This window comes from Scyliorhinus torazame, chromosome 17 (assembly GCF_047496885.1).
Source record: "Scyliorhinus torazame isolate Kashiwa2021f chromosome 17, sScyTor2.1, whole genome shotgun sequence".
Taxonomy (NCBI): Eukaryota; Metazoa; Chordata; class Chondrichthyes; order Carcharhiniformes; family Scyliorhinidae; genus Scyliorhinus; species Scyliorhinus torazame.
Window position 1 is genome coordinate 168,736,279 of NC_092723.1, and position 27,516 is coordinate 168,763,794.

At 50.5% G+C, this 27,516-nt stretch overlaps 1 protein-coding gene across 1 annotated transcript in view; it reads right to left on the bottom strand.

Annotated features, from left to right (window-relative positions):
- The window catches only part of LOC140394391 (GRB2-related adapter protein-like), an 82,384-nt gene that overhangs the window by 17,545 nt on the left and 37,323 nt on the right, over positions 1 to 27,516 (bottom strand). The window contains exon 3 of the mRNA XM_072481621.1: positions 26,586 to 26,708. Within this exon, the coding sequence (XP_072337722.1) occupies positions 26,586 to 26,708 (123 nt within the window). The remainder of the gene's footprint in view (positions 1 to 26,585; positions 26,709 to 27,516) is intronic.

Genomic DNA, 27,516 nt, shown 5'->3' on the forward strand with positions numbered 1-27,516 from the left:
GTTAAATGAGTTGATTCTCTGAGTCACTGTTAAATAAATGATTTATAGATTTGGGTGGCTGTGGGGTTATAATGCAGCCACTTCATCCTTAGGCCAGGATTCAACTCCATCTCTGAAAACTAAAGTAGGATCAACATTTCTCTTGGGCAGTCTTCATAACCCAACACCTAATGGTTACAAATTGAGAAATTTTAATCTAACAATGTTTATTTTTTGGACTTATCAATTTGAAGGGTGTCTTAAATTTATTGGAACTCTTGCATTGTCAGGTTCAAGTGTGACCTGTTTTGTGTTGTCACCATGTTTTGGTGCGGTTTCATTAATCAGCTTATCTTGAGGAGGTTTTGTTTATTCAGTGATCGACTTGGGATGGTCAACATATGGTTTGGGGTATTTCCGCTTCCGATCGCATCCGGCGGGTTCTGGAACAGAAAATATCGCAATAATTGGATTGGTTTGGATTTGTTTATTGTCACGTGTACCGAGGTGCAGTGAAAAGTATTTTTCTGCGAGCAGCTCAAACAGATCATTAAGTACATGAAAATAAAAGAAAATAAAAGGAAAATACATAATAGGGAAACACAAGGTCCGCAATGTAAACACATAGACCCCGGCATCAGGTGAAGCATACAGGGTGTGGTGTTAATCAGGTCAGTCCATAAAGAGGGTAGTTTAGGAGTCTGGTAACAGCAGGGAAGAGGCTGTTTTTCCGTTACGTGATTATTCCTCCCTGTGCCCTGTCAGTGACAGGGCATGTTTCCTGATGCTCAATGTCGGAACAACATCCGTATTCATCCCCCAAATCATTTCTGCCCCCCAAAACCCCCGGCATAAACCATTTTCATGTCAGCATGACGGCAGAATGGCATTTACCAAAACATGCCCCTGGTGAGCAGACCTCCTAGGGGAACTCAGGTGAACGCGTTACTCATGGGGAGAGAGACCTGTTCAGGAAACGCTTGGGCAGTGCTGGGAGCAGGGCAGAGGGGGTTTGCTGCCGTGGTGAGGGGGGGGGTTCAGTGTCGGGGAGAGCTGGGTTCGGGGAGTTGAGGGGGGAAAAGAGACAGGGCCTTAAAAAATCCTTGTGCGATTAAGTCGCTGGTGGGATGTGCGGATCAGAACCAGTTACACGTCATGAGACTCACCCCTTAATTTTTTTCCCTGGACTGTAAGTGGAGAAAGCTGTAGTTGCTGTTGGAAAATGCTGTGGGGAGGTGCCAGGGGCCTTTAAAAACATAACTGTCTGCCCATTACTCTACATTACCGGGCTAAATGGTGCAAACGTGGAGCATAGCTCTCCAATAATATCCCTTGCCCATAACCTTAAAAGTACACCCACATTCGGAGGAGGAGGAGCAGTCTCTGTCAGGGAGAGAACCTGAGAACATCTAAGACATTCAGAAGGTAAGAAGGTAAGTGATTTTTACTCATTTTTACTTTTATACCTTTTTCAAATTGTGTGTGTCGGGGGAAACTGAAGTGACATCACAGAAAAGCTGTGACCTGAGTGGCTGGTTGGGAATCTACACTAAATTAAAAAAATTAAGCATTGGTAACTAATTAAACATAATTACTTAATTATAATTTAGAGGGATATCTAAGCCAGAGATCGGAGAGTACTATATTTAGCTTTCACATTTATATTAGAAATCTAGTGCTAGGAAACAGATAGTTAACAGTAAATTTAAAACTTTTAAACTTTTAATTTTAATTAATTTACGCAATGTCAGTTAGAGGGGTGCAGTGCTCTGACTGTGAGATGTGGCAGGACCGGGAGGCTTCCAGCGTCCCGGATGGCTTCATCTGCAGAAAGTGCACCCAACTGGAGCTCCTCACAGACCGCATGGTTCGGTTGGAGCAGCAATTGGATGCACTTAGGAGCATGAAGGTGGCGGAAAGCATCATAGATCGCAGTTATGTAAATGTGGTCACACCCAAGGTACAGGCAGAGAAATGGGTGACCACCAGAAAGGGAAGGCAGTCAGTGCAGGAATCCCCTGTGGTTGTCCCCCTCTCGAACAGGTATACCCCTTTGGATACTGTCGGGGGGGATAGCCTATCAGGGGAAAACAGCAGCAGCCAGAGCAGTGGCACCACGGCTGGCTCTGATGTTCAGAAGGGAGGGTCAAAGCGCAGAAGAGCAATAGTAATAGGGGACTCTATAGTAAGGGGCACAGATAGGCGCTTCTGTGGACGTGAAAGAGACTCCAGGATGGTATGTTGCCTCCCTGGTGCCAGGGTCCAGGATGTCTCCGAACGGGTAGAGGGCATCCTGAAGGGGGAGGGCAAACAGGCAGATGTCGTTGTACATATTGGTACTAACGACATAGGCAGGAAGGGGCATGAGGTCCTGCAGCAGGAGTGCAGGGAGCTAGGCAGAAAGTTAAAAGACAGGACCTCTAGGGTTGTAATCTCGGGATTACTCCCTGTGCCACGTGCCAGTGAGGCGAGAAATAGGAAGCTGGAGCAGCTAAACACATGGCTAAACAGCTGGTGTAGGAGGGAGGGTTTCCGTTATCTGGACCACTGGGAGCTCTTCCGGGGCAGGTGTGACCTATATAAGGACGGGTTGCATCTAAACTGGAGAGGCATAAATATCCTGGCTGCGAGGTTTGCTAGTGTCACACGGGAGGGTTTAAACTAGTATGGCAGGGGGGTGGGCACGGGAGCAATAGGTCAGAAGGTGAGAGCATTGAGGGAGAACTAGGGAACAGGGACAATGTGGCTCTGAGGCAGAGCAGCCAGGGAGAAGTTGCTGAACACAGCGGGTCTGGTGGCCTGAAGTGCAAGAAGTATTACGGGTAAGGCAGATGAACTTAGAGCTTGGATTAGTACTTGGAACTATGATGTTGTTGCCATTACAGAGACCTGGTTGAGGGAAGGGCAGGATTGGCAGCTAAACGTTCCAGGATTTAGATGTTTCAGGCGGGATAGAGGGGGATGTAAAAGGGGTGGCGGAGTTGCGCTACTGGTTCGGGAGAATATCACAGCTGTACTGCGGGAGGACACCTCAGAGGGCAGTGAGGCTATATCATAAGAACTAGGAGCAGGAGTAGGCCGCCTGGCCCCTCGAGCCTGCTCCACCATTCAATGAGATCATGGCTGATCTTTTGTGGACTCAGCTCCACTTTCCGGCCCGAACACCATAACCCTTAATCCCTTTATTCTTCAAAAAACTATCTATCTTTATCTTAAAAACATTTAATGAAGGAGCCTCTGCTGCTTCACTGGGCAAGGAATTCCATAGATTCACAACCCTTTGGGTGAAGAAGTTCCTCCTAAACTCAGTCCTAAATCTACTTCCCCTTATTTTGAGGCTATGCCCCCTAGTTCTGCTTTCACCCGCCAGTGGAAACAACCTGCCCGCATCTATCCTATCTATTCCCTTCATAATCTTATATGTTTCTATAAGATCCCCCCTCATCCTTCTAAATTCCAACGAGTACAGTCCCAGTCTACTCAACCTCTCCTCGTAATCCAACCCCTTCAGCTCTGGGATTAACCTAGTGAATCTCCTCTGCACACCCTCCAGTGCCAGTACGTCCTTTCTCAAGTAAGGAGACCAAAACTGAACACAATACTCCAGGTGTGGCCTCACTAACACCTTATACAATTGCAGCAGAACCTCCCTAGTCTTAAACTCCATCCCTCTAACAATGAAGGACAAAATTCCATTTGCCTTCTTAATCACCTGTTGCACCTGAAAACCAACTTTCTGCGACTCATGCACTAGCACACCCAGGTCTCTCTGCACAGCAGCATGTTTTAATATTTTATCACTTAAATAATAATCCCTTTTGCTGTTATTCCTACCAAAATGGATAACCTCACATTTGTCAACATTGTATTCCATCTGCCAGACCCTAGCCCATTCACTTAGCCTATCCAAATCCCTCTGCAGACTTCCAGTATCCTCTGCACTTTTTGCTTTACCACTTATCTTAGTGTCGTCTGCAAACTTGGACACATTGCCCTTGGTCCCCAACTCCAAATCATCTATGTAAATTGTGAACAGTTGTGGGCCCAACACTGATCCCTGAGGGACACCACTAGCTACTGATTGCCAACCAGAGAAACACCCATTAATCCCCACTCTTTGCTTTCTATTAATTAACCAATCCTCTATCCATGCTACTACTTTCCCCTTAATGCCATGCATCTTTATCTTATGCAACAACCTTTTGTGTGGCACCTTGTCAAAGGCTTTCTGGAAATCCAGATATACCACATCCATTGGCTCCCCATTATCTACCGCACTGTTAATGTCCTCAAAAAATTCCACTAAATTAGTTAGGCACAACCTGCCCTTTATGAACCCATGCTGCGTCTGTCCAATGGGACAATTTCCATCCAGATGCCTCGCTATTTCTTCCTTGATGATAGATTCCAGCATCTTCCCTACTACCAAAGTTAAGCTCACTGGCCTATAATTACCCGCTTTCTGCCTACCTCCTTTTTTAAACAGTTGTGTCACGTTTGCTAATTTCCAATCCGCCGGGACCACCCCAGAGTCTAGTGAATTTTGGTAAATTATCACTAGTGCATTTGCAATTTCCCTAGCCATCTCTTTTAGCACTCTGGGATGCATTCCATCCGGTCCAGGAGACTTGTCTACCTTTAGCCCCATTAGCTTGCCCATCGCTACCTCCTTGGTGATATCAATCCGCTCAAGGTCCTCACCTGTCATAGCCTCATTTCCATCAGTCACTGGCATGTTATTTGTGTCTTCCACTGTGAAGACCGACCCAAAAAACCTGTTCAGTTCCTCAGCCATTTCCTCATCTCCCATTATTAAATCTCCCTTCTCATCCGCTAAAGGACCAATATTCACCTTAGCCACTCTTTTTTGTTTTATGTATTTGTAGAAACGTTTACTGTCTGTTTTTATATTCTGAGCAAGTTTACTCTCATAATCTATCTTACTCTTCTTTATAGCTTTTTTAGTAGCTTTCTGTTGCCCCCTAAAGATTTCCCAGTCCTCTAGTCTCCCACTGATCTTTGCTACTTTGTATGTTTTTTCCTTCAATTTGATACTCTCCCTTATTTCCTTAGATATCCACGGTCGATTTTCCCTCTTTTTACCGTCCTTCCTTTTTGTTGGTATAAACCTTTGCTGGGCACTGTGAAAAATCACTGTGAAATATTGGTAGAGATCAGGAATAAGAAGGGTGCAGTCACAATGTTGGGGGTTTACTACAGGCCTCCCAACAGCCAGCGGGAGATAGAGGAGTAGATAGGTAGACAGATTTTGGAAAAGAGTAAAAACAACAGTGTGATGGGAGACTTCATCTTCCCCAATATTGACTGGAACTCACTTAGTGCCAGGGGCTTAGACGGGGCGGAGTTTGTAAGGAGCATCCAGGAGGGCTTCTTAAAACAATATGTAGACAGTCCAACTAGGGAAGGGGCGGTACTGGACCTGGTATTGGGGAATGAGCCCAGCCAGGTGGTAGAAGTTTCGGTCGGGGAGCATTTCGGGAACAGTGACCACAATTCGGTAAGTTTTAAAGTGCTGGTGGACAAGGATAAGACTGGTCCTCGGATGAATGTGCTAAATTGGGGGAAGGCTAATTATAACAATATTAGGCGGGAACTGAAGAACATAGATTGGGGGTGGATGTTTGAGGGCAAATCAACATCTGACATGTGGGAGCCTTTCAAGTGTCAGTTGAAAGGAATTCAGGACCGGCATGTTCCTGTGAGGAAGAAGGATGAATACGGGAATTTTCGGGAACCTTGGATAACGAGAGATATTGTAGGCCTCGTCAAAAAGAAAAAGGAGGCATTTGTCAGGGCTAAAAGGCTGGGAACAGACGAAGCCTGTGTGGAATATAAGGAAAGTAGGAAGGAACTTAAGCAAGGAGTCAGGAGGGCTAGAAGGGGTCACGAAAAGTCGTTGGCAAATAGGGTTAAGGAAAATCCCAAGGCTTTTTACACGTACATAAAAAGCAAGAGGGTAGCCAGGGAAAGGGTTGGCCCAAGATAGGCAAGGGAATCTATGTGTGGAGCCAGAGGAAATGGGCGAGGTACTCAATGAATACTTTGCATCAGTATTCACCAAAGAGAAGAAATTGGTAGATGTTGAGTCTGGAGAAGGGTGTGTAGATAGCATGGGTCACATTGAGATCCAAAAAGACGAGGTGTTGGGTGTCTTAAAAAATATTAAGGTAGATAAGTCCCCAGGGCCTGATGGGATCTACCCCAGAATACTGAAGGAGGCTGGATAGGAAATTGCTGAGGCCTTGACAGAAATCTTTGGATCCTCACTGTCTTCAGGTGATGTCTCGGAGGACTGGAGAATAGCCAATGTTGTTCCTCTGTTTAAGAAGGGTAGCAAGGATAATCCAGGGAACTACAGGCCGGTGAGCCTTACTTCAGTGGTAGGGAAATTACTGGAGAGAATTCTTCGAGACAGGATCTACTCCCATTTGGAAGCAAATGGACGTATTAGTGAGAGGCAGCATGGTTTTGTGAAGGGGAGGTCGTATCTCACTAACTTGATAGAGTTTTTCGAGGAGGTCACTAAGATGATTGATGCAGGTAGGGCAGTGGATGTTGTCTATATGGACTTCAGTAAGGCCTTTGACAAGGTCCCTCATGGTAGACTAGTACAAAAGGTGAAGTCACATGGGATCAGGGGTGAGCTGGCAAGGTGGATACAGAACTGGCTAGGCCATAGAAGGCAGAGAGTAGCAATGGAAGGATGCTTTTCTAATTGGAGGGCTGTGACCAGTGGTGTTCCACAGGGATCAGTGCTGGGACCTTTGCTGTTTGTAGTATATATAAATGATTTGGAGGAAAATGTAACTGGTCAGATTGGTAAGTTTGCAGACGACACAAAGGTTGGTGGAATTGCGGATGGCGATGAGGACTGCCAGAGGATACAGCAGGATTTAGATTGTTTGGAGACTTGGGCGGAGAGATGGCAGATGGAGTTTAATCCGGACAAATGTGAGGTAATGCATTTTGGAAGGTCTAATGCAGATAGGGAATATACAGTGAATGGTAGAACCCTCAAGAGTATTGAAAGTCAAAGAGATCTAGAAGTACAGGTCCACAGATCACTGAAAGGGGCAACACAGGTGGAGAAGGTAGTCAAGAAGGCATACGGCATGCTTGCCTTCATTGGCCGGGGCATTGAGTATAAGAATTGGCAAGTCACGTTGCAGCTGTATAGAACCTTAGTTAGGCCACACTTGGAGTATAGTGTTCAATTCTGGTCGCCACACCACCAGAAGGATGTGGAGGCTTTAGAAAGGGTGCAGAAGAGATTTACCAGAATGTTGCCTGGTATGGAGGGCATTAGCTATGAGGAGCGGTTGAATAAACTCGGTTTGTTCTCACTGGAACGAAGGAGTTTGAGGGGTGACCTGATAGAGGTCTACAAAATTATGAGAGGCATAGACAGAGTGGATAGTCAGAGGCTTTTCCCTGGGGTAGAGGGGTCAATTACTAGGGGGGTTTAAGGTGAGAGGGGCAAGGCTTAGAGTAGATGTACGAGGCAAGTTTTTTACACAGAGGGTAGTGGGTGCCTGGAACTCGCTACCAGAGGAGGCGGAGGAAGCAGGGACGATAGTGACATTTAAGGGGCATCTTGACAAATACATGAATCGGATGGGAATAGAGGGATACGGACCCAGGAAGTGTAGAAGATTGTAGTTTAGTCGGGCAGCATGGTCGGCACGGGTTTGGAGGGCCGAAGGGCCTGTTCCTGTGCTGTACATTTCTTTGTTCTTTGTTTGTTCTTTGTCTTTAGCTGCGTGATATGACACTGCTCCCACTGGCCTAGAGTCCCTTAACTGAGAGTGCCAAATGGCCACGGGTTTCAGTAGAAATACCCAAACATATTTTGGTTTTGCTGTTTTACAGTTGCTGTCGGCTAAAGGAGAATCTTCATCCCGTGTGTCTGGGGTAGTTTGACAATGGACATATCGCCAGTGTCTTGATAAGTAACATAATTAATTAAAGTGATACTCAAAATCTTCTGAAGTCATGGTGATGCTGCAAAAGAAGCACCGAGCTAGATACAGTCGAGGAGGATAGTCAGTTTAAATCAAATATAAAGCAAACTCTCTTAAAGAGGATGTGGTAAACCACTGTTATACTTATATTAGAGGATGTACGGTAGAACCTGCACTACAGGTTCGCCGGTAGTCCCTATCTGCTGGCTCCGCCCAGGATGCGGGGTATAAATATGCGTGTCCTCCAGCTCACAGCCATTTCGCCAGCTGCTGTGGGAGGCCACACATCTGATGCCAATAAAGCCTCAGTTTGGATTCAACTTTCGTCTTTAGTCAAATTGATTGTGCCTCAATTTATTGGTATCAGTTTCGAAGGATGGACCTCCGTATTAAACCGAATCGCCTGCGGCTGGATTCTCACTCAAGCGACGCCAGAAAGGACTTCCAGCACTGGCTAGCTTGCTATGAAGCGTATATTAACGCGGCGCCGACCCCTGTTCTGGAGGCTCATAAGATCCAGATCTTATATTCCAGGCTGAGCTCCAAAGTCTTCCCACTGATCCGGAATTCGCCAAACTACGCCGAAGCCAGGACTCGACTCAAGGACAACTACGAGCAGAAGACAAACACGCTCTTTGCCAGGCACGCGCTCGCAACTCGTTCTCAACTACCTGGTGAGTCCATAGAAGACTTCTGGAGGGCCCTAATCCCACTAGTCCGGGACTGTGACTGCCAGGACGTTACAGCTAAGGAACACTCAGACCTCCTTATGCGGGACGCCTTTGTGATTGGAATTGGGTCAGATATCCTATGTCAGCGGCTCCTAGAAGGGGCCACGCGCGACCTCACAAAGACTAAAACGCTAGCGCTCTCCATGACGGTCGCCCTGCACAACGTCCAGTCCTAAGCCCCCAACTGCGCGGCCCACCCCTCCTACACTTCATGGATCTCACAGGCTGCCACCCCAGCGGGGGCACTGCCCACCCAATACGCCTGCGCTGCACCCCAGCCAGCAAACCCTGGGGGACCCCGATGCTACTTTTGCGGCCAGCAAAAGCACCCCCGCCAACGCTGCCCGGACCACGCCGCCCTTTGTAAAGCCTGCGGGAAGAAGGGCCGCTTCGCCGCGGTGTGCCAGGCCCGCTCAGTAGCCGCGATCACCCCCACCCCCCCAGTCACGGACAATGGGCACCGCCATCTTCTCCTCCCCCCCAGACCATGTGTGACCAGTGGGCGCCGCCATCTTCCCCTCCGCGCAACACGTGCGTTTCATGAGCGCCGCCATCTTGCTCCACCCGCGCAACGAGCATTCCATGGGCGCCGCCATTTTGTAACCCCCAAGATCTTCGGGCGCCGCCATCTTGTCTACCCCTCAGCACATGGACACCACCAGCGTTCCAGGATCTGAACTCAACGGCCCCATTACCCAACGACCAACCAAGGCTCACCTCCATGTCACTCGACCAGTCTTGCCCGCATAACCTGACCAACGCATCCACCAGCGTGAAAGTCGACAGCCATGTGACCTCTTGCCTGCTGGACTCCGGGAGCACCGAGAGCTTTATTCACCCAGATATGGTAAGGCGCTGCTCCCTCACGATACTCCCCGCCAATCAAAAAATCTCCCTGGCCGCCGGATCCCATTGCGTAGCGATCCGGGGGTACTGTAAGGTCACGCTCACGGTCCAGGGCGTAGAATTCCACGGCTTCCGCCTCTACGTTCTCCCTAACCTCTGCGCTGCACTTATCCTCGGCCTGGATTTCCAGTGCAACCTCCAGAGCCTAACCCTTAAATTCGGCGGACCCTTACCACCCCTTACTGTATGCGGTCTCGCGACCCCTAAAGGTCGACCCACCTTCCCTCTTTGCTAATCTAACTCCAGATTGCAAACCCGTCGCCACCAGGAGCAGACAGCACCCAGGATAAGGCCTTCGAGAAGGCATCATCGAGGCCAGCAACAGCCCCTGGAAAGCTCAAGCAGGTAGTGGTTAAATCTGGGGAGAAACGCCAAATGGTCGTGGACTACAGCCAGACCGTCAACAGGTACACGCAGCTCGACACGTCCCCTCTCCCACGCATATCTGACATGGTTAACCAGATTGCACAGTACCGGGTCTTCTCAACGGTGGACCTGAAATCCGCCTACCACCAGCTCCTCATCCGTAAATCGGACCGTCCATACACCGTCTTAGAGGTGGACAGCCGCCTATACCACTTCCTCAGGGTCCCCTTCGGCGTCACTAATGGGGTCTCGGTCTTCCAAGGGAAGATGGACCAAATGGTCGACCGGTATGGTTTGCGGGCCACGTTTCCGCACCTAGACAATGTCACCATCTGTGGCCAGGATCAGCAGGACCACGACGCCAACGTTGCTAAATTTCTCCGCACCGCTACTCTCCTAAACCTCACTTACAACAAGGAGAAGTATGTGTTCAGCACGAACCGCTTAGCCATCCTCGGCTCTGTGGTCCAGAACGGAGTTCTGGGGCCCGATCCCGACCGCATGCGCCCCCTCATGGAGCTCCCCCTCCCCCACTGCCCCAAGGCCCTCAAACGCTGCCTGGGGTTCTTTTCATATTACGCGCAGTGGGTCCCAAACTATGCGGACAAGGCCCGCCCACTCATCCAGTCCATCCACTTTCCCCTGACGGCCGAGGCCCAACAGGCATTTGCCTGGATCAGAGCAGATATTGCCAAGGCCGGGATGCACGCAGTAGATGAAACACTGCCCTTCCAAGTAGAAAGCAACGCATCAGACGTCGCCCTTGCCGCCACCCTCAATCAGGCAGGCAGGTCCTTGGCATTCTTTTCCCGCACCCTTCATGCCTCCGAAATTCGGCACTCATCCGTTGAAAAAGAGGCCCAAGCTATCGTTGAAGCTCTGCGGCATTGGAGGCATTACCTGGCTGGCAGGAGATTCACTCTCCTCACTGACCAACGGTCGGTAGCCTTCATGTTCAACAACACACAGCGGGGCAAGATCAAAGATGATAAAATCTTGCGGTGGAGAATCAAGCTCTCCATCTATAATTACGAGATTAAGTATCGCCCTGGCAAACTCAACGAACCCCCAGACGCCCTATCACGAGGTACATGTGCCAGCGCACAGGTAGACCGACTCCGGACCCTGCACAACAGCCTTTGTCACCCAGGGGTCACACAGTTGTACCACTTCATTAAGGCACGAAATTTGCCCTACTCCGTTGAGGAAGTAAGGACAATCACCAGGGACTGCTAGGTCTGTGCGGAGTGCAAACCGCACTTCTACCGGCCGGACCGCGCGCGCCTGGTGAAGGCCTCCCGCCCCTTTGAACGCCTCAGTGTGGACTTCAAAGGCCCCCTCCCCTCCACCGATCCTCACACATATTTCCTCGGTGTGATCGACGAATACTCCCGTTTTCCCTTCGCCATGCCCTGCCCTGACATGACGTCTGCCACCGTCATTAAAGCCCTCAATTCGATCTTCACTCTGTTCGGCTTTCCCGCCTATATCCACAGTGACAGGGGATCCTCATTCATGAGTGATGTGCTGCGTCAGTTCCTGCTCAGCAGGGGTATCGCCTCCAGCAGAACGACAAGCTTTAACCCTCGGGGAAACGGACAGGTAGAAAGGGAGAATGGGACGGTATGGAGGGCCGTCCAGCTGGCCCTGTGGTCCAGGAGTCTCCCGGCCTCCCGCTGGCAGGAGGTCCTCCCTGATGCACTCCACTCCATTCGCTCATTACTCTGCACTGCCACTAACAATACACCCCATGAACGTCTTTTTGCCTTCCCCAAGTTCACATCCGGGGCATCGCTCCCGACTTGGCTCACAGGTCTGGGAACCGTGCTTCTCCGTAAACATGTGCGGCTCCACAAGACGGACCCGTTGGTGGAGAGGGTGCACTTGCTCCACGCAAACCCCCAGTACGCCTTCGTGAAGTTCCCCGACGGCCGCCAAGTTACTGTCTCCCTCAGGGACCTGGCACCAGCAGGTTCCACCCCCAAACCCCCCCCTTCGCCCCCGGCGCCACCCTTCCCTCCCCCGTCGCTCACAACAGCACCCCCTCCAGGACCGTCCGTCCCCCCTCTGCCCACGCCCGACGATGAAGAGGATTTCGGCACGCTCCCGAAGTCACCTTCGACCAGGTCAGCACCAACATCGCCGTCACCGCTTCGTCACTCTCAAAGGACTATCAAGGCCCCGGACCGGCTGAACCTCTGACCGGTCCACCGGACGCCATGGGACATTTGTTTATCTGTAAATATTAAAATCATGATTGAATATAGTTATCCACCACCCCCGCCGGACTCAATTTTAACAGGGGGTGAATGTGGGAAACGATAGTTGTTCTTATATTAGAGGATGTACGGTAGAACCTGCACTACAGGTTCGCCTGTGGCCCCTGCCTGCTGGCTCCGCCCAGGAGGCGGGGTATAAATATGCGTGTCCTCCAGCTCGCAGCCATTTCGCTGGCTGCTGTGGGAGGCCACACATTTTGGGCGAAATTCTCCGGGAACGGCGCGATGTCCGCCGACTGGCGCCCAAAACGGCGAAAATCAGACGGGCATCGCGCCGCCCCAAAGGTGTGGAATGCTCCGCATCTTTGGGGGCCGAGCCCTAACCTTGAGGGGCTAGGTCGGCACCGGACGAATTTCCGACCCGCCAGCTGGCGGAAAAGGCCTTTGGTGCCCTGCCAGCTAGCGTGGAAATGACATCTCCGGGCGGCGCATGTGCGGGTGCATCAGCGGCTGCTGACGGCATTCCTGCGCATGCGCAGTGGAGGGAGTCTCTTCTGCCTCCGCCATGGTGGAGACCGTGGCGGAGGCGGACGGGAAAGAGTGCCCCCACGGCACAGGCCCGCCCGCGGATCGGTGGGCCCCGATCGCGGGCCAGGCCACCGTGGGGGCACCCCCCGGGGCCAGAGCGCCCCTTGCCCCCCCCCCCCCAGGACCCCGGAGCCCGCCCGCGCCGCCGTGTCCCATCGGTAAGGTAGGTGGTTTAATCTACGCCGGCGGGACAGGCATTTTAGCGGCGGGACTTTGGCCCATCCGGGCCGGAGAATCGTGCGGGGGGGCCCGCCAACCGGCACGGCGCGATCCCCCCCCCCCCCCCCCCCCCCCCGCCGAATATCCGGTGCCGGAGACTTCGGTAACCGGCGGGGGCGGGATTCACGCCAGCCCCCGGCGATTCTCCGACCCGGCGGGGGGTCGGAGAATCTCGCCCCTGATACCAATAAAGCCTCGGTTTGGATTTAACTTTCGTCTTTAGTCAAATTGATCGTGCCTCAGAGGAAAGAACCCAATCCTGCGCAGGGCATTCGGTAATCTTGTCCTCTGCTTAATCCGTGCATCACTGATCACTCGTTAATTCAAACTGAGTCTATTTACTTCAGTAAACATTTAAACACAGAACTAAAGGGAGGGGACAATTTTGAACACGTTTTTAATTTACCCTGTACATGAATCCATTGTCATATATTGAAATTGAGAGGTTCACGGCTGAATCTGTCATTTGGAGCAACAAATGGTGACTCTTCCGTGCTCGTCATAATTTCCCCAGAATTTCGGCATTTAATACAAAAAAGTTGCCCTGTTTGTAAAGGGCTTGGGAATATATGATGTGGAAAACTATTTCTCTATTCATGTAAACAGCATGATTGCTTCTTTTGTCACTATTCACGATACAATTATCCCAATGTCAACTTTCATATTTAGTGTAGACTTGATTTTAAGACCCTTCCGTGCCCTGGAACGGAAGCCTGGGTGCTAAAAATAGCACCAATGGTCTGGATACTGGTTCTCCAGCTCTCTTCTGCCCTCAGGCCATTTTCCCCAGAGGTGGGATTGGGGGGTGGGGGAGGGGGCGGGGAATCAGCAGGGCCACCTACTTGCCCATGGCATGGGCAATTATACAAATCAAAACCGATTAAGGCGCGTGATTGGAAATTTTCAGCCAGCCTCCAATCGGGTGTCACGGTAGCACAGTGGTTAGCACTGTTGCGTCACAGCGCCAGGGTCCCAGGTCGATACCCGGCTTGGGTCACTGACTGTGCGGAGGAGTCTGCACGTTCTCCATGTGCCTGTGTGGGTTTCCTCCGGGTGCTCCGGTTTCCTCCCACAAGTCCCGAACGACGTGCTTGTTAGGTGAATTGGACGTTGAATTCTCCCTCAATGTACCCGAACAGGCGCTGGAGTGTGGCGACTAGGGGCTTTTCACAGTAACTTCATTGCGGTGTTAATGTAAGTCTACTTGTGACAATAAAGATTATTAGTTCTTGGAGGAGTCACGAGGGGTCAACTCTTACATCCCTCATGTGAAGCTTATTGAAAAGGTACAGATAGACATGTAAATTTCAACCAGCGAGATGTTCCGAGAGCAAGCAAAATACCCTTCTGTTTCACCAGATCACTAATTACCTGATGAAGGAGGATGAACGATATTTTTATTGCAGCAATCTCTCACTTAATTGCACCATGTTATTATAGCACTTCAAATCTAAGGCAGGAAGTTGATTGTTATTGAACAAGTGATTAACTTGTTTCTCGGTGCTTTACGTTAATGGAGACCACTGCTTCTGATGATCATTACAGCAGGAATGTTCATGTGAGCATTTTAAAGGCATGGAGGAGAAAATCATTCAGTAATTTTCAGGGTTTAACATAACATTGCAAGCACCACAGAAGATGGTGCAAAGCAAGCCAGAATTATGCAGGGTTAACTTCACATGCAAGGCCGAGCTCGCCCAGAGTTGCAACAGTTCTCTAGTTAGAACCTTTTGCTAACGATGCCAACACGATTGGCTCTTTTGCTTATTTATGATATGTACCTTGGATCAATTCTGAACAGTTTCCACAGGTCAGCTGTACCAAGTTGTGCTTACTCCAAAATTTGACAGCTACAGATATTGTAAATACTGAACGGCATTGCGTCCAAGTGCTGTTTAAACAGCCTTTCAGCATTCTCGCATTTTTAGCACCATTCAACCAAACATCAGACAGTTGCAAACATATCCATTTCACACAGCTCGAACTTAGTGGTTGTTTAAATCCTTGCCAGTAAAGGTAGCCTGTGGTGAATGTATTACTGCTACCATTCACCATTGTATTACATTGTATTATGCTGATGCCCTTGTGTGCTTTGCCTATGGCCCACCATTGTATTACATTACATTACATTGTATTATGTCGGTGTCCTTGTGGGCTCCGCCTCTGGCTCCGCCTCCTCGGGGGAGGTATGTTGATCTGCAGCCTGGAGGCGGCACTCAGTACAGAGCAGTCACAGGCAGGCACAGTTCTAGCTGATTAAAACCACAGTTCACTTCAACTCTCCGTCTCGTGTTAATTGATGGTCGCATCATAGCGACTGACCAAAATTTTCAGAATAACGGGAAAAACAGGTGACACCGGCGGGACTGGAAGATCTCAACGCCCGCCAATGACAGGCCACCTCTGCTGCCAAAACAAGGCATGGGGGGAGGAGGGATCCCGCCCAGCATATTTTAATGGTCTGTTGAGCATCTCAGATTTTAATGCCGCCATGGCTGTGGGAGCCCCTTCAGTTGTCCAGACCCTAAACTCTGGAATTCCCTCTCTACACCTCTGCCTCTCGAACTCACTCACTTACTTTTCCCCTTGAAGCCACTCCTTAAATAAAACCTGTGCGGGATTCTCCCTTCTGGGGACTAAGGCCCCACGTCCGCCGGAAAACGGGCGGGAATCACTCCAGACACTTTCCTAGAACGTCCGGGGTGATTCTCCATCTTCAAGGGGGCTAGCAGGGCCCCGGCGTACGTCCCGCAGCACCGGCTGCCGGCGTGGCCTGGCAGTTACACCCGCGGGGCCACGGGTCTGCGCATGCGTGCGGCCGTCTTCGCGTCGGCCCCCACGCAACATGGCGGAGCCCTACAGGGGCCCAGCGTGAAGGAACATATGCCCCACCCCCCCTGGAATGAGCGTGCCTGCTGATCGGTAGCCCCCGATCGTGGGCCACTGTGGAGGCCTCCCCGGAGCCGGATCACCCCCCAGACGCCCCCCCCCCCCCCTCCCCCAACCAGGACAGCTCCCGCAGCCAGAAAGGCGAGGACCCGCCAGGTGGGACCACATGTGAACGATGCCGGTGGGGCTCAGCGGAACTCGGCCCGTCAAGTGCGGAGAATCGCCGCAGGGGCCGCTTTCAATGGCCCCCGACCGGCGCCGCATCGATTGCACGCACGCGACTGGTGGCGATTCTCCGGTCATTCTCCGCCCCCGCGCTGAGCCGATTTCGGCCAAATATCTCCTTATGCAGCCCATGTCACTGCTCCTGTGAAACACCTTGGAATATTTTAGTCCAATAAAGGCGCCATATAAATGTAAATGGCTGGTGTGTGCATTTTCCCTTTAGTTTACAAATTTCCTGTACTATTATTACAGGAATATTTTGCTTGTACTGTGAATGGAGAAATGATGCAATTTCTGCGTACGCCTGCCATTTACATTTGTATTATTTGCACATTTTTAATCATTCTGGAAAGCTGTGCTGCATCAAGGCCCTTGGAGATGCTCATTGTTAACTTGCAGCAAAAACATCCAAAACAAAATCGTTAGTTGTGCTGTACTTTGTCTGCTGCTGGATATTTTAACATTGGGGGAATAAAATGCCCAACAATCGTACGACTAGAAATCCTGTGATACGAAACCCTAATTCTTTTCGGGTTAAGATTGAAAACCTCACCCTTGCCGTGCTGTGAAAAACTGGGATGATTTCAGTCTCGTGCAAGGTGACCAGACCTGTTGGGCTGTTTCAATCACTGCAAAAATAAAGCTGCCAGCAAAACATTGCTCTGGTCTGAAAAAGCCAGACGTGTAGTCATCTTACTTATAATCAATCAAACACACAATAAAGTTAAAGTTTAGAGTCAAACTCATAACCCTGTGAGAAATATTTACTAATTAATAGGTTATTTTACAATCTTTTAGAGCATTTCACTATAAATCCTTATTTACATGCAACATGTAACTTTTGAAAAGCCGTGACTTGTCCAGGAAAAAGGATGTGTGATTGTGGTAGACACTTAACTGTCCCCTGAAATAGCGAAGTGAGCCTCTCATTCAACGGCAATTAAGGATGGGCAATAAACACTGGCTCAGCTAGCGATGCCCACACCCCAATGAATGGATATTTTTTAAAAACCATTTAAACAGCACGCTGTTTCTGGCCAATATACCGGGCAACGTCTTGTTTACCGACTCCCTGTTTGTTCATTCCCTCCTCACCCAAAGGCAGTGACTCATGCTGAGATATGGTCCCACGGCTGCTGTCAACAGTCTGGAGCCTTGCTCAAGTGAACAGTCACACTCACCATATGTTACCCTGGAAAAACTAGCAAGAAACCAACAACTTTACAGCAACTTGACTCAGTGGCCAATGGGTGCATTTGTCACCCAATTAAGGGCAACGGGTGGGTTCTCGAACCTGGCAGAAGCCCTGTGGCACTGAAGAATCTGCAGCCTGCAATTCCAGGTAAAATAGAAAGAGACCACCGAATAATAATCTTTATTAGTGTCACAAGTAGGCTTGCATTAACACTGCAATGAAGTTACTGTGAAAATCCCCTAGTCGCCACTTTCCGACGCCTGTTCGGGTACACTGAGGGAGAATTCAGAGGGCGGGATTCTCTGACGCCGGCTGCCGAATTCTCCGGCGCCAGGTTTCGGGCGGGGGCGGGGATCGCGCCACGCCGGTCGGAGGCCGTTGGCAGTGACCCCCCCCCGGCAATTCTCTGGGCCCCGATGGGCCGAGCGGCCGCCCGGTTTCGGCCAGTCCCGCCAGCGTGGATTACACATGGTCCGTACCGGCGGGACCTGGCTTGGAGGGCGGCTAGCGGAGCCCACGGGGAGGGCGCAGGTGGATCCGGGCCGGGGGGCCCTCACGGTGGCCAGGCACTCTTTCCCTCCGTGCCGGCCTGTGTAAGGCTCCGCCATGGCCGGTGCGGAGAAGAAACCCCCTGCGCATGAGCAGGAAACACGGCACATCTCTCGGGATTTGTGAGAGGAAACCGGCGCACCTGGAGGAAGCCCACGCAGACACAGGGAGAACATGCAGATTCTGCACAGACAGTGACCCAAACTGGGAATCAAAACCAGGTCCCTGGCGCTGTGAAGTAACAGTGTTAACCACTGTTACCGTGCCGTCCCATCTTGAGGCATTCTCTTTGTACGTTTAAAACATGACCACAACTTTCAGACCGCTATTGTAGAGATGGAACAGCTCACAGGATGGCCTATGACTGAAGCCATGGGGCAGGTAAGAGGGGGTGGGCTCAAAGGCACCCTGGAGTGCTGGCCCCGTGGTCTGCCATCAGGAGGCTGCCTCCAAGCAGTTACCATGCCAACCCCTCAAAAGGTTCATAGGCCAATTGGAAAATTCCAGCCAGGTACTGATCCAAGATTTTCAATGGCCTGTTAATTAGCTTAACTAACCATCCATCAAGGAAAAGCGAGGTATTCCCAGTGAATGAGCTGGGACAGCGGGTTAATTTAGGGGGGATGCCATTTACGGTAGCAAGGGATAGGTTTAGGTATTTGGGGATTCAGGTAGCGAGGGAATGGATGGGGCTCCATAAGTGGAACTCAACGAAGCTGTTGGAGGAAGCCAGGGAGGACCTTGGGAGGTGGGATACACTGCACTTAATGTTGACGGGGAGGGTCCAAGTAGTGAAAATGAATATTCTGCCGAGGTTCTTGTTTATCTTTCAGGCTCTCCCGATCTTTATACCAAAGCCTTTTTTCGGAAAGTGGACACGATCATCTTAGACTCTACGGGCAGGGAAGGTACCGAGGGTGGGGAGGGCTCTGCTACAGAGGCAGAAGCAGCAGGGGGGTTGGCGTTGCTGAACTTGCTTCATTATTATTAGGCGGCGAATGTGGACAAGGTATTGGTGGTGGTGGGAAGGAGAAGGGGTAGAGTGAGTTAGGATGGAGGAGGAATCTTGTAAGTGGTCTAGTTTGAGTGCTCGGTGACGGCAGCATTGCCAATGGCTCCGAGTAGGTATTCAGGGAGCCCGGTGGAGCAGTCCACGGTGAAGATATGGAATCAGCTGAGGAGGCATTTTAGGCTGGAAGGGATGTCGGTGCTAACGCCGCTGTGTGAGAATCATGGGTTTGAGTCGGGGGGGGGGGGTGGATAGTGTATACAGGAGGTGGAGGGAAGTGGGGCTGGTCAAGGTGAGGGATTTGTATTTGGGGGAAGGGTTCGCCAGTCTGGAGGAGCTAAGGGAGAGGGTAGAGCTGCCGAGGGGTAGTGAGTTCAGGGGCGAAATTCTCCGACCCCCCCTGCCGGGTCGGAGAATCGCCGGAGGCTGGCGTGAATCCAGCCCCCGCTGGTTGCCGAAGTCTCCGGCACCGGATATTCGGCGGGGGCGGGAATCGCGCCGCGTCGGTTGGCGGGCCCCCCCGCTCGATTCTCCGGCCCGGATGGGCCGAAGTCCCGCCGCTAAAATGCCTGTCCCGCGGGCGTAAATTAAATCACCTACCTTACCGGCGGGACAAGGTGGCGCAGGGGCCTCCGGGATCCTGGGAGGGTCGCGGGGCGATCTGGCCCCGGGGGGTGCCCCCACAGTGGCCTGGCCCGCGATCGGGGCCCACCGATCCGCGGGCCGGCCTGTGCCGTGGGGGCACTCTTTCCCTTCCGCCACGGTCTCCACCATGGCGGAGGCGGAAGAGACTCCCTCCACTGCGCATGCGCAGGAATGCTGTCAGCGACCGCTGATGCTCCCGCGCATGCGCCGCCCGGAGATGTCATTTCCGCGCCAGCTGGCGGGGCACCAAAGGCCTTTTCCGCCAGCTGGCGGGGCGGAAATTCGTCCGGCGCCGGCCTAGCCCCTCAATGTTGGGGCTCGGCCCCCAAAGATGCGGAGCATTCCGCACCTTTGGGGCGGCGCGATGCCCGTCTGATTTGCGCCGTTTTGGGCGCCAGTCGGCGGACATCGCGCCGTTTCCGGAGAATTTCGCCCCAGGTATCTGCAGGTTAGGGACTTTGCACGAAAGGTCTGGAGGGGGTTCCCTAGGTTGCCGGGATACACCCTGCTGGAGCGACTGCTGCTTCCAGATGTGGAAGGGGAGGGAAGAATTAGGGATATATACAAATGGCTGGGGAGCAGGGAGGTGAGCGGATGGTGAAGATCAAGGAGAAATGGGAAGCGGAATTGGGAATGGAGATCAATTGGGGAGCATGGAGTGAGGCACTGCGAAGGATAAACGGGACCTCCTCTTGTGCAAGGATGAGCCTGATACAGTTTAAGATGGTTCACAGGATGCATATGACTCGGGCAATAATGAGTGGGTTCTTTCAGGGGGTAACAGACGAGTGTGAGAGGTGTGGGCGGGGGCCAGTGAATCACACGCACATGTTTTGACGTTGTGAAAAATTGGGAAGTTTCTGGGCGGGAGTGTTTGTGGTCTTAGCCAGGATAGTGACATCGCCACTGGGAGTAGCGGCTTGGTTGGGTGACCTGTATGACTTCCTGCGGTTTGAGAAGATAAAGTATGAGTTAAGGGGCTCAGCAGGGGGTTTTGAGAAAAGGTGGGGGATGTTTTTGATCGTGTTTTGAGGAGCTGTTCGTTGCAGGGGGGTGTATGAATGGAAGTGGGGGTGGTGAAAAAGGGGGGAAATCTCTACAGACTGTATAGTTGATTATTGGGAAGTATGTTTCCTGGGGTGTTTATTTGCTGTAACCTGTTTTGATAAGTGTTTGTAATAAAGTACATTTTTAAAAAAACTAACCATCCATCACTTGTTGCTAGGTAGTTGCTCAATCCCAAACCTGGGGCGAGATTCTCCCGAAACAGCGTGATGTCCGCCGACTGGCGCCCAAAACGACGCAAACCAGACGGGCATCGCGCCGCCCCAAAGGTGCGGAATGCTCCGCATCTTTGGGGGCCGAGCCCCAACCTTGAGGGGCTAGGCCGGCGCCGGACTGATTTCCGCCCCGCCAGCTGGCGGAAAAGGCCTTTGTTGCCCCGCCAGCTGGCGCGGAAATGACATCTCTGGGCGGCGCATGCGCGGGAGCGTCAGCGGCCGCTGACAGCTTCCCACTCATGCGCAGTGGAGGGAGTCTCTTCCGCCTCCGCCATGGTGGAGACCGTGGCGGAGGCGGAAGGGAAAGAGTGCCCCCACGGCACAGGCCCGCCCGCGGATCGGTGGGCCCCGATCGCGGGCCAGGCCACCGTGGGGGCACCCCCTGCGGCCAGATCGCCCCGCGCCCCCCCCCCAGGACCCCGGAGCCCGCCCGCGCCGCCTTGACCCGCCGGTAAGGTAGGTGGTTTAATCCACGCCGGCGGGACAGGCATTCTAGCAGCGAGACTTCGGCACATCCAGGCCGGAGAATCGCGGGGGGGGGGGCCCACCAACCGGCGCGGCGTGATTCCCGCCCCCGCCGAATATCCGGTGCCTTCGGCAACCGGCGGGGGCGGGATTCACGCCAGCACCCGGCGATTCTCCGACCCGGCGGGGGGTCGGAGAATTTCGCCCCTGATCTTCTGCAAAATGGCATGGAGGCAGGATGGTGCTGGGAAACTGGCATGCTAGTTGAAGGCAGAAAATTACATGTCTGTCTGTCTCCAGTCCCACTCTCATCAGCCCACAGTGTCTGGGCCAGAAAGTATAAAACTGGAAGTATAAATTAGATTTCACTCATGTCCAGGAAACAGAATAAAGATTCAGAAAGACAGATGGAATTCATAGTGTAGGATAAAGGAGATCGCCAAAAAGGAAAAACAAAATAATACATTTTAATTTAAAGGAAGGTAAAAAAAGATCTCCAACGCAAATTCACTTCTGAAGGAATGAGCGTCCACACTTTTAAAACCAAAGATGCTGCTTGGAAGTAATTATCACAACAACCTGCTAAAAATAATTAATTTACTCCCAGATCAACCAACCCTATCCTTTTATGGGACCTATAGTGGAGAGATAGTGGGCAAGCATTCATGTTTTCAATAGTGTAGTGAGTCTATTGGTTTGGATATAATTCAGCCGATGTAGGAGAGGGGAATCTCTGACAGCAACTTCCAGAGTTCAAATGTACGTGTGCAATGCCAGAAGTTTGTTATTTTATTTCCTTCGCTATAGTGCTGAGCACTGTTAGCCTCACCATTACCACTAACCAAACATCCAAGCCATTTTAAATAGTAATGGGATACTGGGTTCTGGATATATTGGGGTCTGGGGATATTGGGTTATGGGGATATTGGGTTCTGGGGATATTGGGTTATGGGGATACTGGGTTCTGGGGATATTGGGGTCTGGGGATATTGGGTTATGGGGATATTGGGTTCTGGGGATACTGGGTTATGGGGATACCGGGTTCTGGGGATATTGGGTTCTGGGGATATTGGGTTCTGGGGATATTGGGTTCTGGGGATATTGGGTTCTGGGGATATTGGGTTCTGGGGATATTGGGTTCTGGGGATACTGGGTTATGGGGATATTTGGTTATGGGGATATTGGGTTATGGGAATATTGGGTTATGGGGATATTGGGTTATGGGGATATTGGGTTCTGGGGATATTGGGTTATGGGGATATTGGGTTATGGGGATATTGGGTTATGGGGATATTGGGTTATGGGAATATTGGGTTATGGGGATATTGGGTTCTGGGGATATTGGGTTCTGGGGATATTGGGTTCTGGGGATATTGGGTTCTGGGGATATTGGGTTCTGGGGATATTGGGTTATGGGGATATTGGGTTATGGGGATACTGGGTTCTGGGGATACTGGGTTCTGGGGATACTGGGTTCTGGGGATATTGGTTTCTGGGGATATTGGGTTCTGGGGATATTGGGTTATGGGGATATTGGGTTATGGAGATATTGGGTTATGGGGATATTGGGTTCTGGGGATATTGGGTTATGGGGATACTGGGTTCTGGGGATACTGGGTTCTGGGGATACTGGGTTCTGGGGATACTGGGTTCTGGGGATATTGGGTTATGGGGACATTGGGTTATTTGGATATTGGGTTCTGGGGATATTGGGTTATTTGGATATTGGGTTCTGGGGATATTGGGTTATGGAGATATTGGGTTATGGGGATATTGGGTTCTGGGCTTCAATACAGCATCATTGGATTCTGAAACAGGCAAATAAATAACAAAATTGACACAAGGTGATGCGGTACTCAGTAAATTAAGGGAAACCAAGGAACTGTTTTTGATAATTCATTCAAAAACAAAAGGAAACGGTCCAGTTGTTTTTTTTTCACACTAGCTTTAGAAGAGTTAGATTGTGTAATATAAAGACGATCAATGCAATTCTCTGGTAATCAGTTTAACCTTTCTGCACTCGATTACAATTTACGATTAAGTCACAGTTTACATGACGTAAATAATATTTAGTTGCATTTTCACTAATAATAAGCATTTTAATGAAAGCCTGTGTTAATGATCAGAATTTAAACACAGCACAGCTAAAATAAAGGACTATTATCCCTCCACAGGCATCAATAGAAGATAGGTAACCTGGTCATTATAATATTTGTGGAAGCTTGCTGTGTACAAATATTCTTCAAACGTTCCTCATTGGCTGTCGGAATTTTATTACCCTACAGAACGGTAGGAAGGTGCAGCTCACTACCACAGGAAGTGGTTGAAATCATAGAATCCCTACGGTGCAGAAGGAGGCCATTTGGCCCAACGAGGCTGCATTGACCCTCTGAAAGAGCTCCCTACGCTCCCTATCCCCTGAAATTCCTTAACCACACCTAACTCGAAGATTCCTGGACATGTAAGGGGCAATTTAGCATGGCTAATCCACCTAACCTGCACTTCTTTGGACTGTGGGAGGAAAATGGAGCACCTGGAGGAAACCCACGCAGACACAGGGAGAACATGCAAACTCCACACAGACAGTCACCCGAGGCTGGAATTGAACCCAGGCCCCAGGCACTGTGAGGCAGCAGTGCTAGCCACTGTGCCGCCAGAAGTGAATAGTACAGTACATTTATGGAGAAGTTAGATTAGAATTTGAGAGAGAACGGAATCGACAGTTATGTTGATAAATTTACATGAGGGAGGATGGCATAGAAACCCCGGGAAGCAAGGACACTGGGATGGGCTGGGGCCAAATGGCCTGTTCCTATGTTCTATGCTCTTGTGTAGCAGGTGGCATGGTAGCACAGTGGTTAGCACCGTTGCTACACAGCACCAGGGTCCCAGGTTCGATTCACAGCTTGGGTCACTATCTGTGCGGAGTCTGCACGTTCTCCCCGTGACTGCGTGGGTTTCCTCCGGGCGCTCCAGTTTCCTCCCACAAATCCCGAAAGTTAGGTGAATTGGACATTCTGAATTCTTCCTCCGTGTACCCAAACAGGCGCTGGGGTGTGGTGACTAGGAGATTTTCACAGTAACTTCATTGCAGTGTTAATGTAAGCCTACTTGTGACACATTATTATTATTAATATTATTATTAATTCCATGTATGTAAAGCACTTTGGGACAGCCTAAAATCGTGCGAAACACTACTCAGTTGGAGAGGTTCTCTTTCTTTATTTCGGGCAGTGGGCCTGCTAAACATCTGCTATCAACACAGGCACCTGAAAGAGTTTGAAATAAACACACAGCCCAACAGATTACATTCACCACAGCAACTGCACCTGCACCAGAGATCAGATGAGGATGGGTGTAACTTTGCATAAACTATCAGCAGATCTCTGGAGATTTAAAGTGAAACCTTTAGAGTCGGCCAAAATGTTTGAAAATTCAGCAAATTGTGAACCTGCAAGCCGAGGTGGTTATGGAGACAAACAAAAACTTGAATGACTTCCTTTACAGTTTATAGCAAAACACAGCACGTTACCTCACTGTGTTAGTGCAGCAGCCCGGGCAATCAATAGCACCACTGTGTGTCTGGAGGTAACATTCCTCAAGACTAATAGGGATAGGGTGGAGGTGTTGACCTTGGGTAGGGTGCTCTTTCCAAGAGCCGGTGCAGACTTGATGGGCTGAATGGCCTCCTTCTGCACTGCAAATTCTATGAACCTTGCACAGCAGGACGCTCCCTCCCATCCTAATACTGTTCACAGTTTAGAAGAACAATGTTTTCTTTTCAATTGCATAGGCCTTGCTAAAGAGTATCTCTGAACCACAAGAGGTTAGCAGCTTTCTTGTACTTGTGGTTCACTGTTGCATCATTGAGTCAGAAGGTTTGTTGGTTGAAGGCCCACTGAAATGTACAATCTATGCCGACACTCTGGTGGGATGCTGCATTGCTGAATGTGCTGCTTTTTGGATGAAGCATTAAACTGAGGCGTCATATGGGTGTAAAAGGTACGATGCCACTACTTTGAAGTAGAGCAGAGAGGTTCTCACTGGCAGCCTGGCCAATAGTTAGCCATCAGTCAGCATCCTTTAATTTGGATTATCTGGTCATTGTAGCATTGGTCTTTGTGGGATCTTGCTGTGTGCAAGTTGACTGCCGCATTTCCAACATTGCAACAGTGACTCCGCTTCAAAAATAATTTATTGGCTATAAAGCGCGTTGCGATGTCCTGAAGCTATGAAGGGCGTAATACAAATGCAAGTCTTCCTTTCTTTGATAACATAAGAGAGACAATAGACCTATCACAATTTGATATTGCAAATCACCCTTCATAGAACATAGAACATACAGTGCAGAAGGAGACCATTCGGCCCATCGAGTCTGCACCGACCTACTTAAGCCCTCACTTCCACTCTATCCCCCTAGCCCAATGACCCTTCTTAACCTTTTTTGGGGGGGCTGAACTCAGGATGGGCCAAGATATATTTGTGTTTAAACTGACTTGGAATTTAAAACAAAGTTGAGAGTTAAATATGCTTTCATATTTTTGTTTCATGGTTTTGTATTTATCAAAAAACATTTCATGAAACTATTTTTCAAAGAATGCTTTCATATGGGATCACAAGCAAGTGGGTTACTCTTCCTTGCTGAAGATTGACTTTGTGACCTTACAATGATTCGTGGAAGGTCATATTTTAGTCCAAGAGGATGCCACACAATGGACTTTTCAAAATAAACATACAATGTAATAATCAGTGTGATCAGATTCATATAAAAATGTTTGCCAAATAACACCCGATTCCAGTCCGTAATTTTTGTTGGATTTGGATATATATTTGAAAAGGAAAAAATGAAGGGCAATGAGGAAAGGATAGGACATGTGCAGGAGTGGGGTTGCACAAAATGGGCAGTTCTTTCAAAGAACCAGCACAGACATGATTGCCTCTTTCTATGCTGCACGTTTGATTCTACAATTTTCGAATGCTCGTGCCTAAATTCAAAACTTCATAATTTACTCTAAGTCATTCCGAAAGAGCGTAAACCTCCTTCCTTTCCCTTAGCTTTCCCTTCCCTCGGGAATTTGCAGGAAATGATCTATAAACAAAAAAAACCACATGCTCATCGTCTGCAAAACCATGACTTGGTGGATTGTCCCATTCTTTCAAACTCGGCCGCCCTGTTTTATGAACCTTCACCCAGCCTCCAGCTTTCCCAACAAAACAGGAACACGCTGAACACTCCACCACACACTCCAGTAGAGCCGCAGGGAATGGAAATCTGCCTGTTTGTCATCATTGTGAGCTTCAGTTGATGATTTACATCACACACTGCTGCATTACTTACTTTACTGATATGGAGAATTCGCCAGGCGAACTCTCACTCTCTCGTAATAGAAACGCTCCGGCATATCCTTGTTTCAGGAGTAATTCTTCAGCTGATGTCCTGGAGATTCTGCCGATATACCAGCTGATCAATTAAAAAAGAACACAAGAATATTAAAATCAGTATCAAACGGGAGTATTATCGGCTCCTGTGTAATGCACTCGATCGCGCGTCAAGGTAAAGGAGTAATTGGCTCAGGTGCATAACCTCCAAGTCAGAATGTTTATGGGTCAAGTCACACCCCGGAGACCTCGTCTCGTCACCTTTGCTGACACTTCAGTGCAGCGCTGCACTGTCAGAGGTGCATTGTCAGAGGTGCTGTCTTTCAGATGAGCCATTGAACCGAGGCCCTGGGCGCGATTCTCCGCTCCCGCGCCGGTTGGGAGAATTGCCTGGCGCGCCATTTTTCCCCGCGACACCCTCCTGCGATTCACCCAAGCAGCGAGAACGGCCCCGTCGAGTTCTGCGCGGCGCAGGCCGGAGAATCGCCCGGGACACCTAAAATGGTGATTCTCCGCTACACCCGCTATTCTCCGGCCCGGATGGGCCGAGCGGCCTGCCCAAAACGACGGCTTCCCGCCGGCGCATCCACACCTGGTCGCTGCCAGCGGAAACAGCGCAGGAACGCTGGGGGGGGGGGGGGCCTGTGGGGGGGGCGAGGGGGGTTCTTTCACCGGGGTAGGACTGAAAAGGGGTCTGGCCCGCGATCGGTGCCCACCGATCGGCGGGCCAGCTTCTCTGAAGGAGGACCTCCTTTCCTCCGCGCCCCGCAAGATCCATCCGACATCTTCTTGCGGGGCGGCCTCGGGAAGGACGGCAACCACGCATGCGCGGGTTGACAACGCTGCTTTCGCGACACGCCCCCCGAGTTTCTCATGGCCCCGATCCTAGC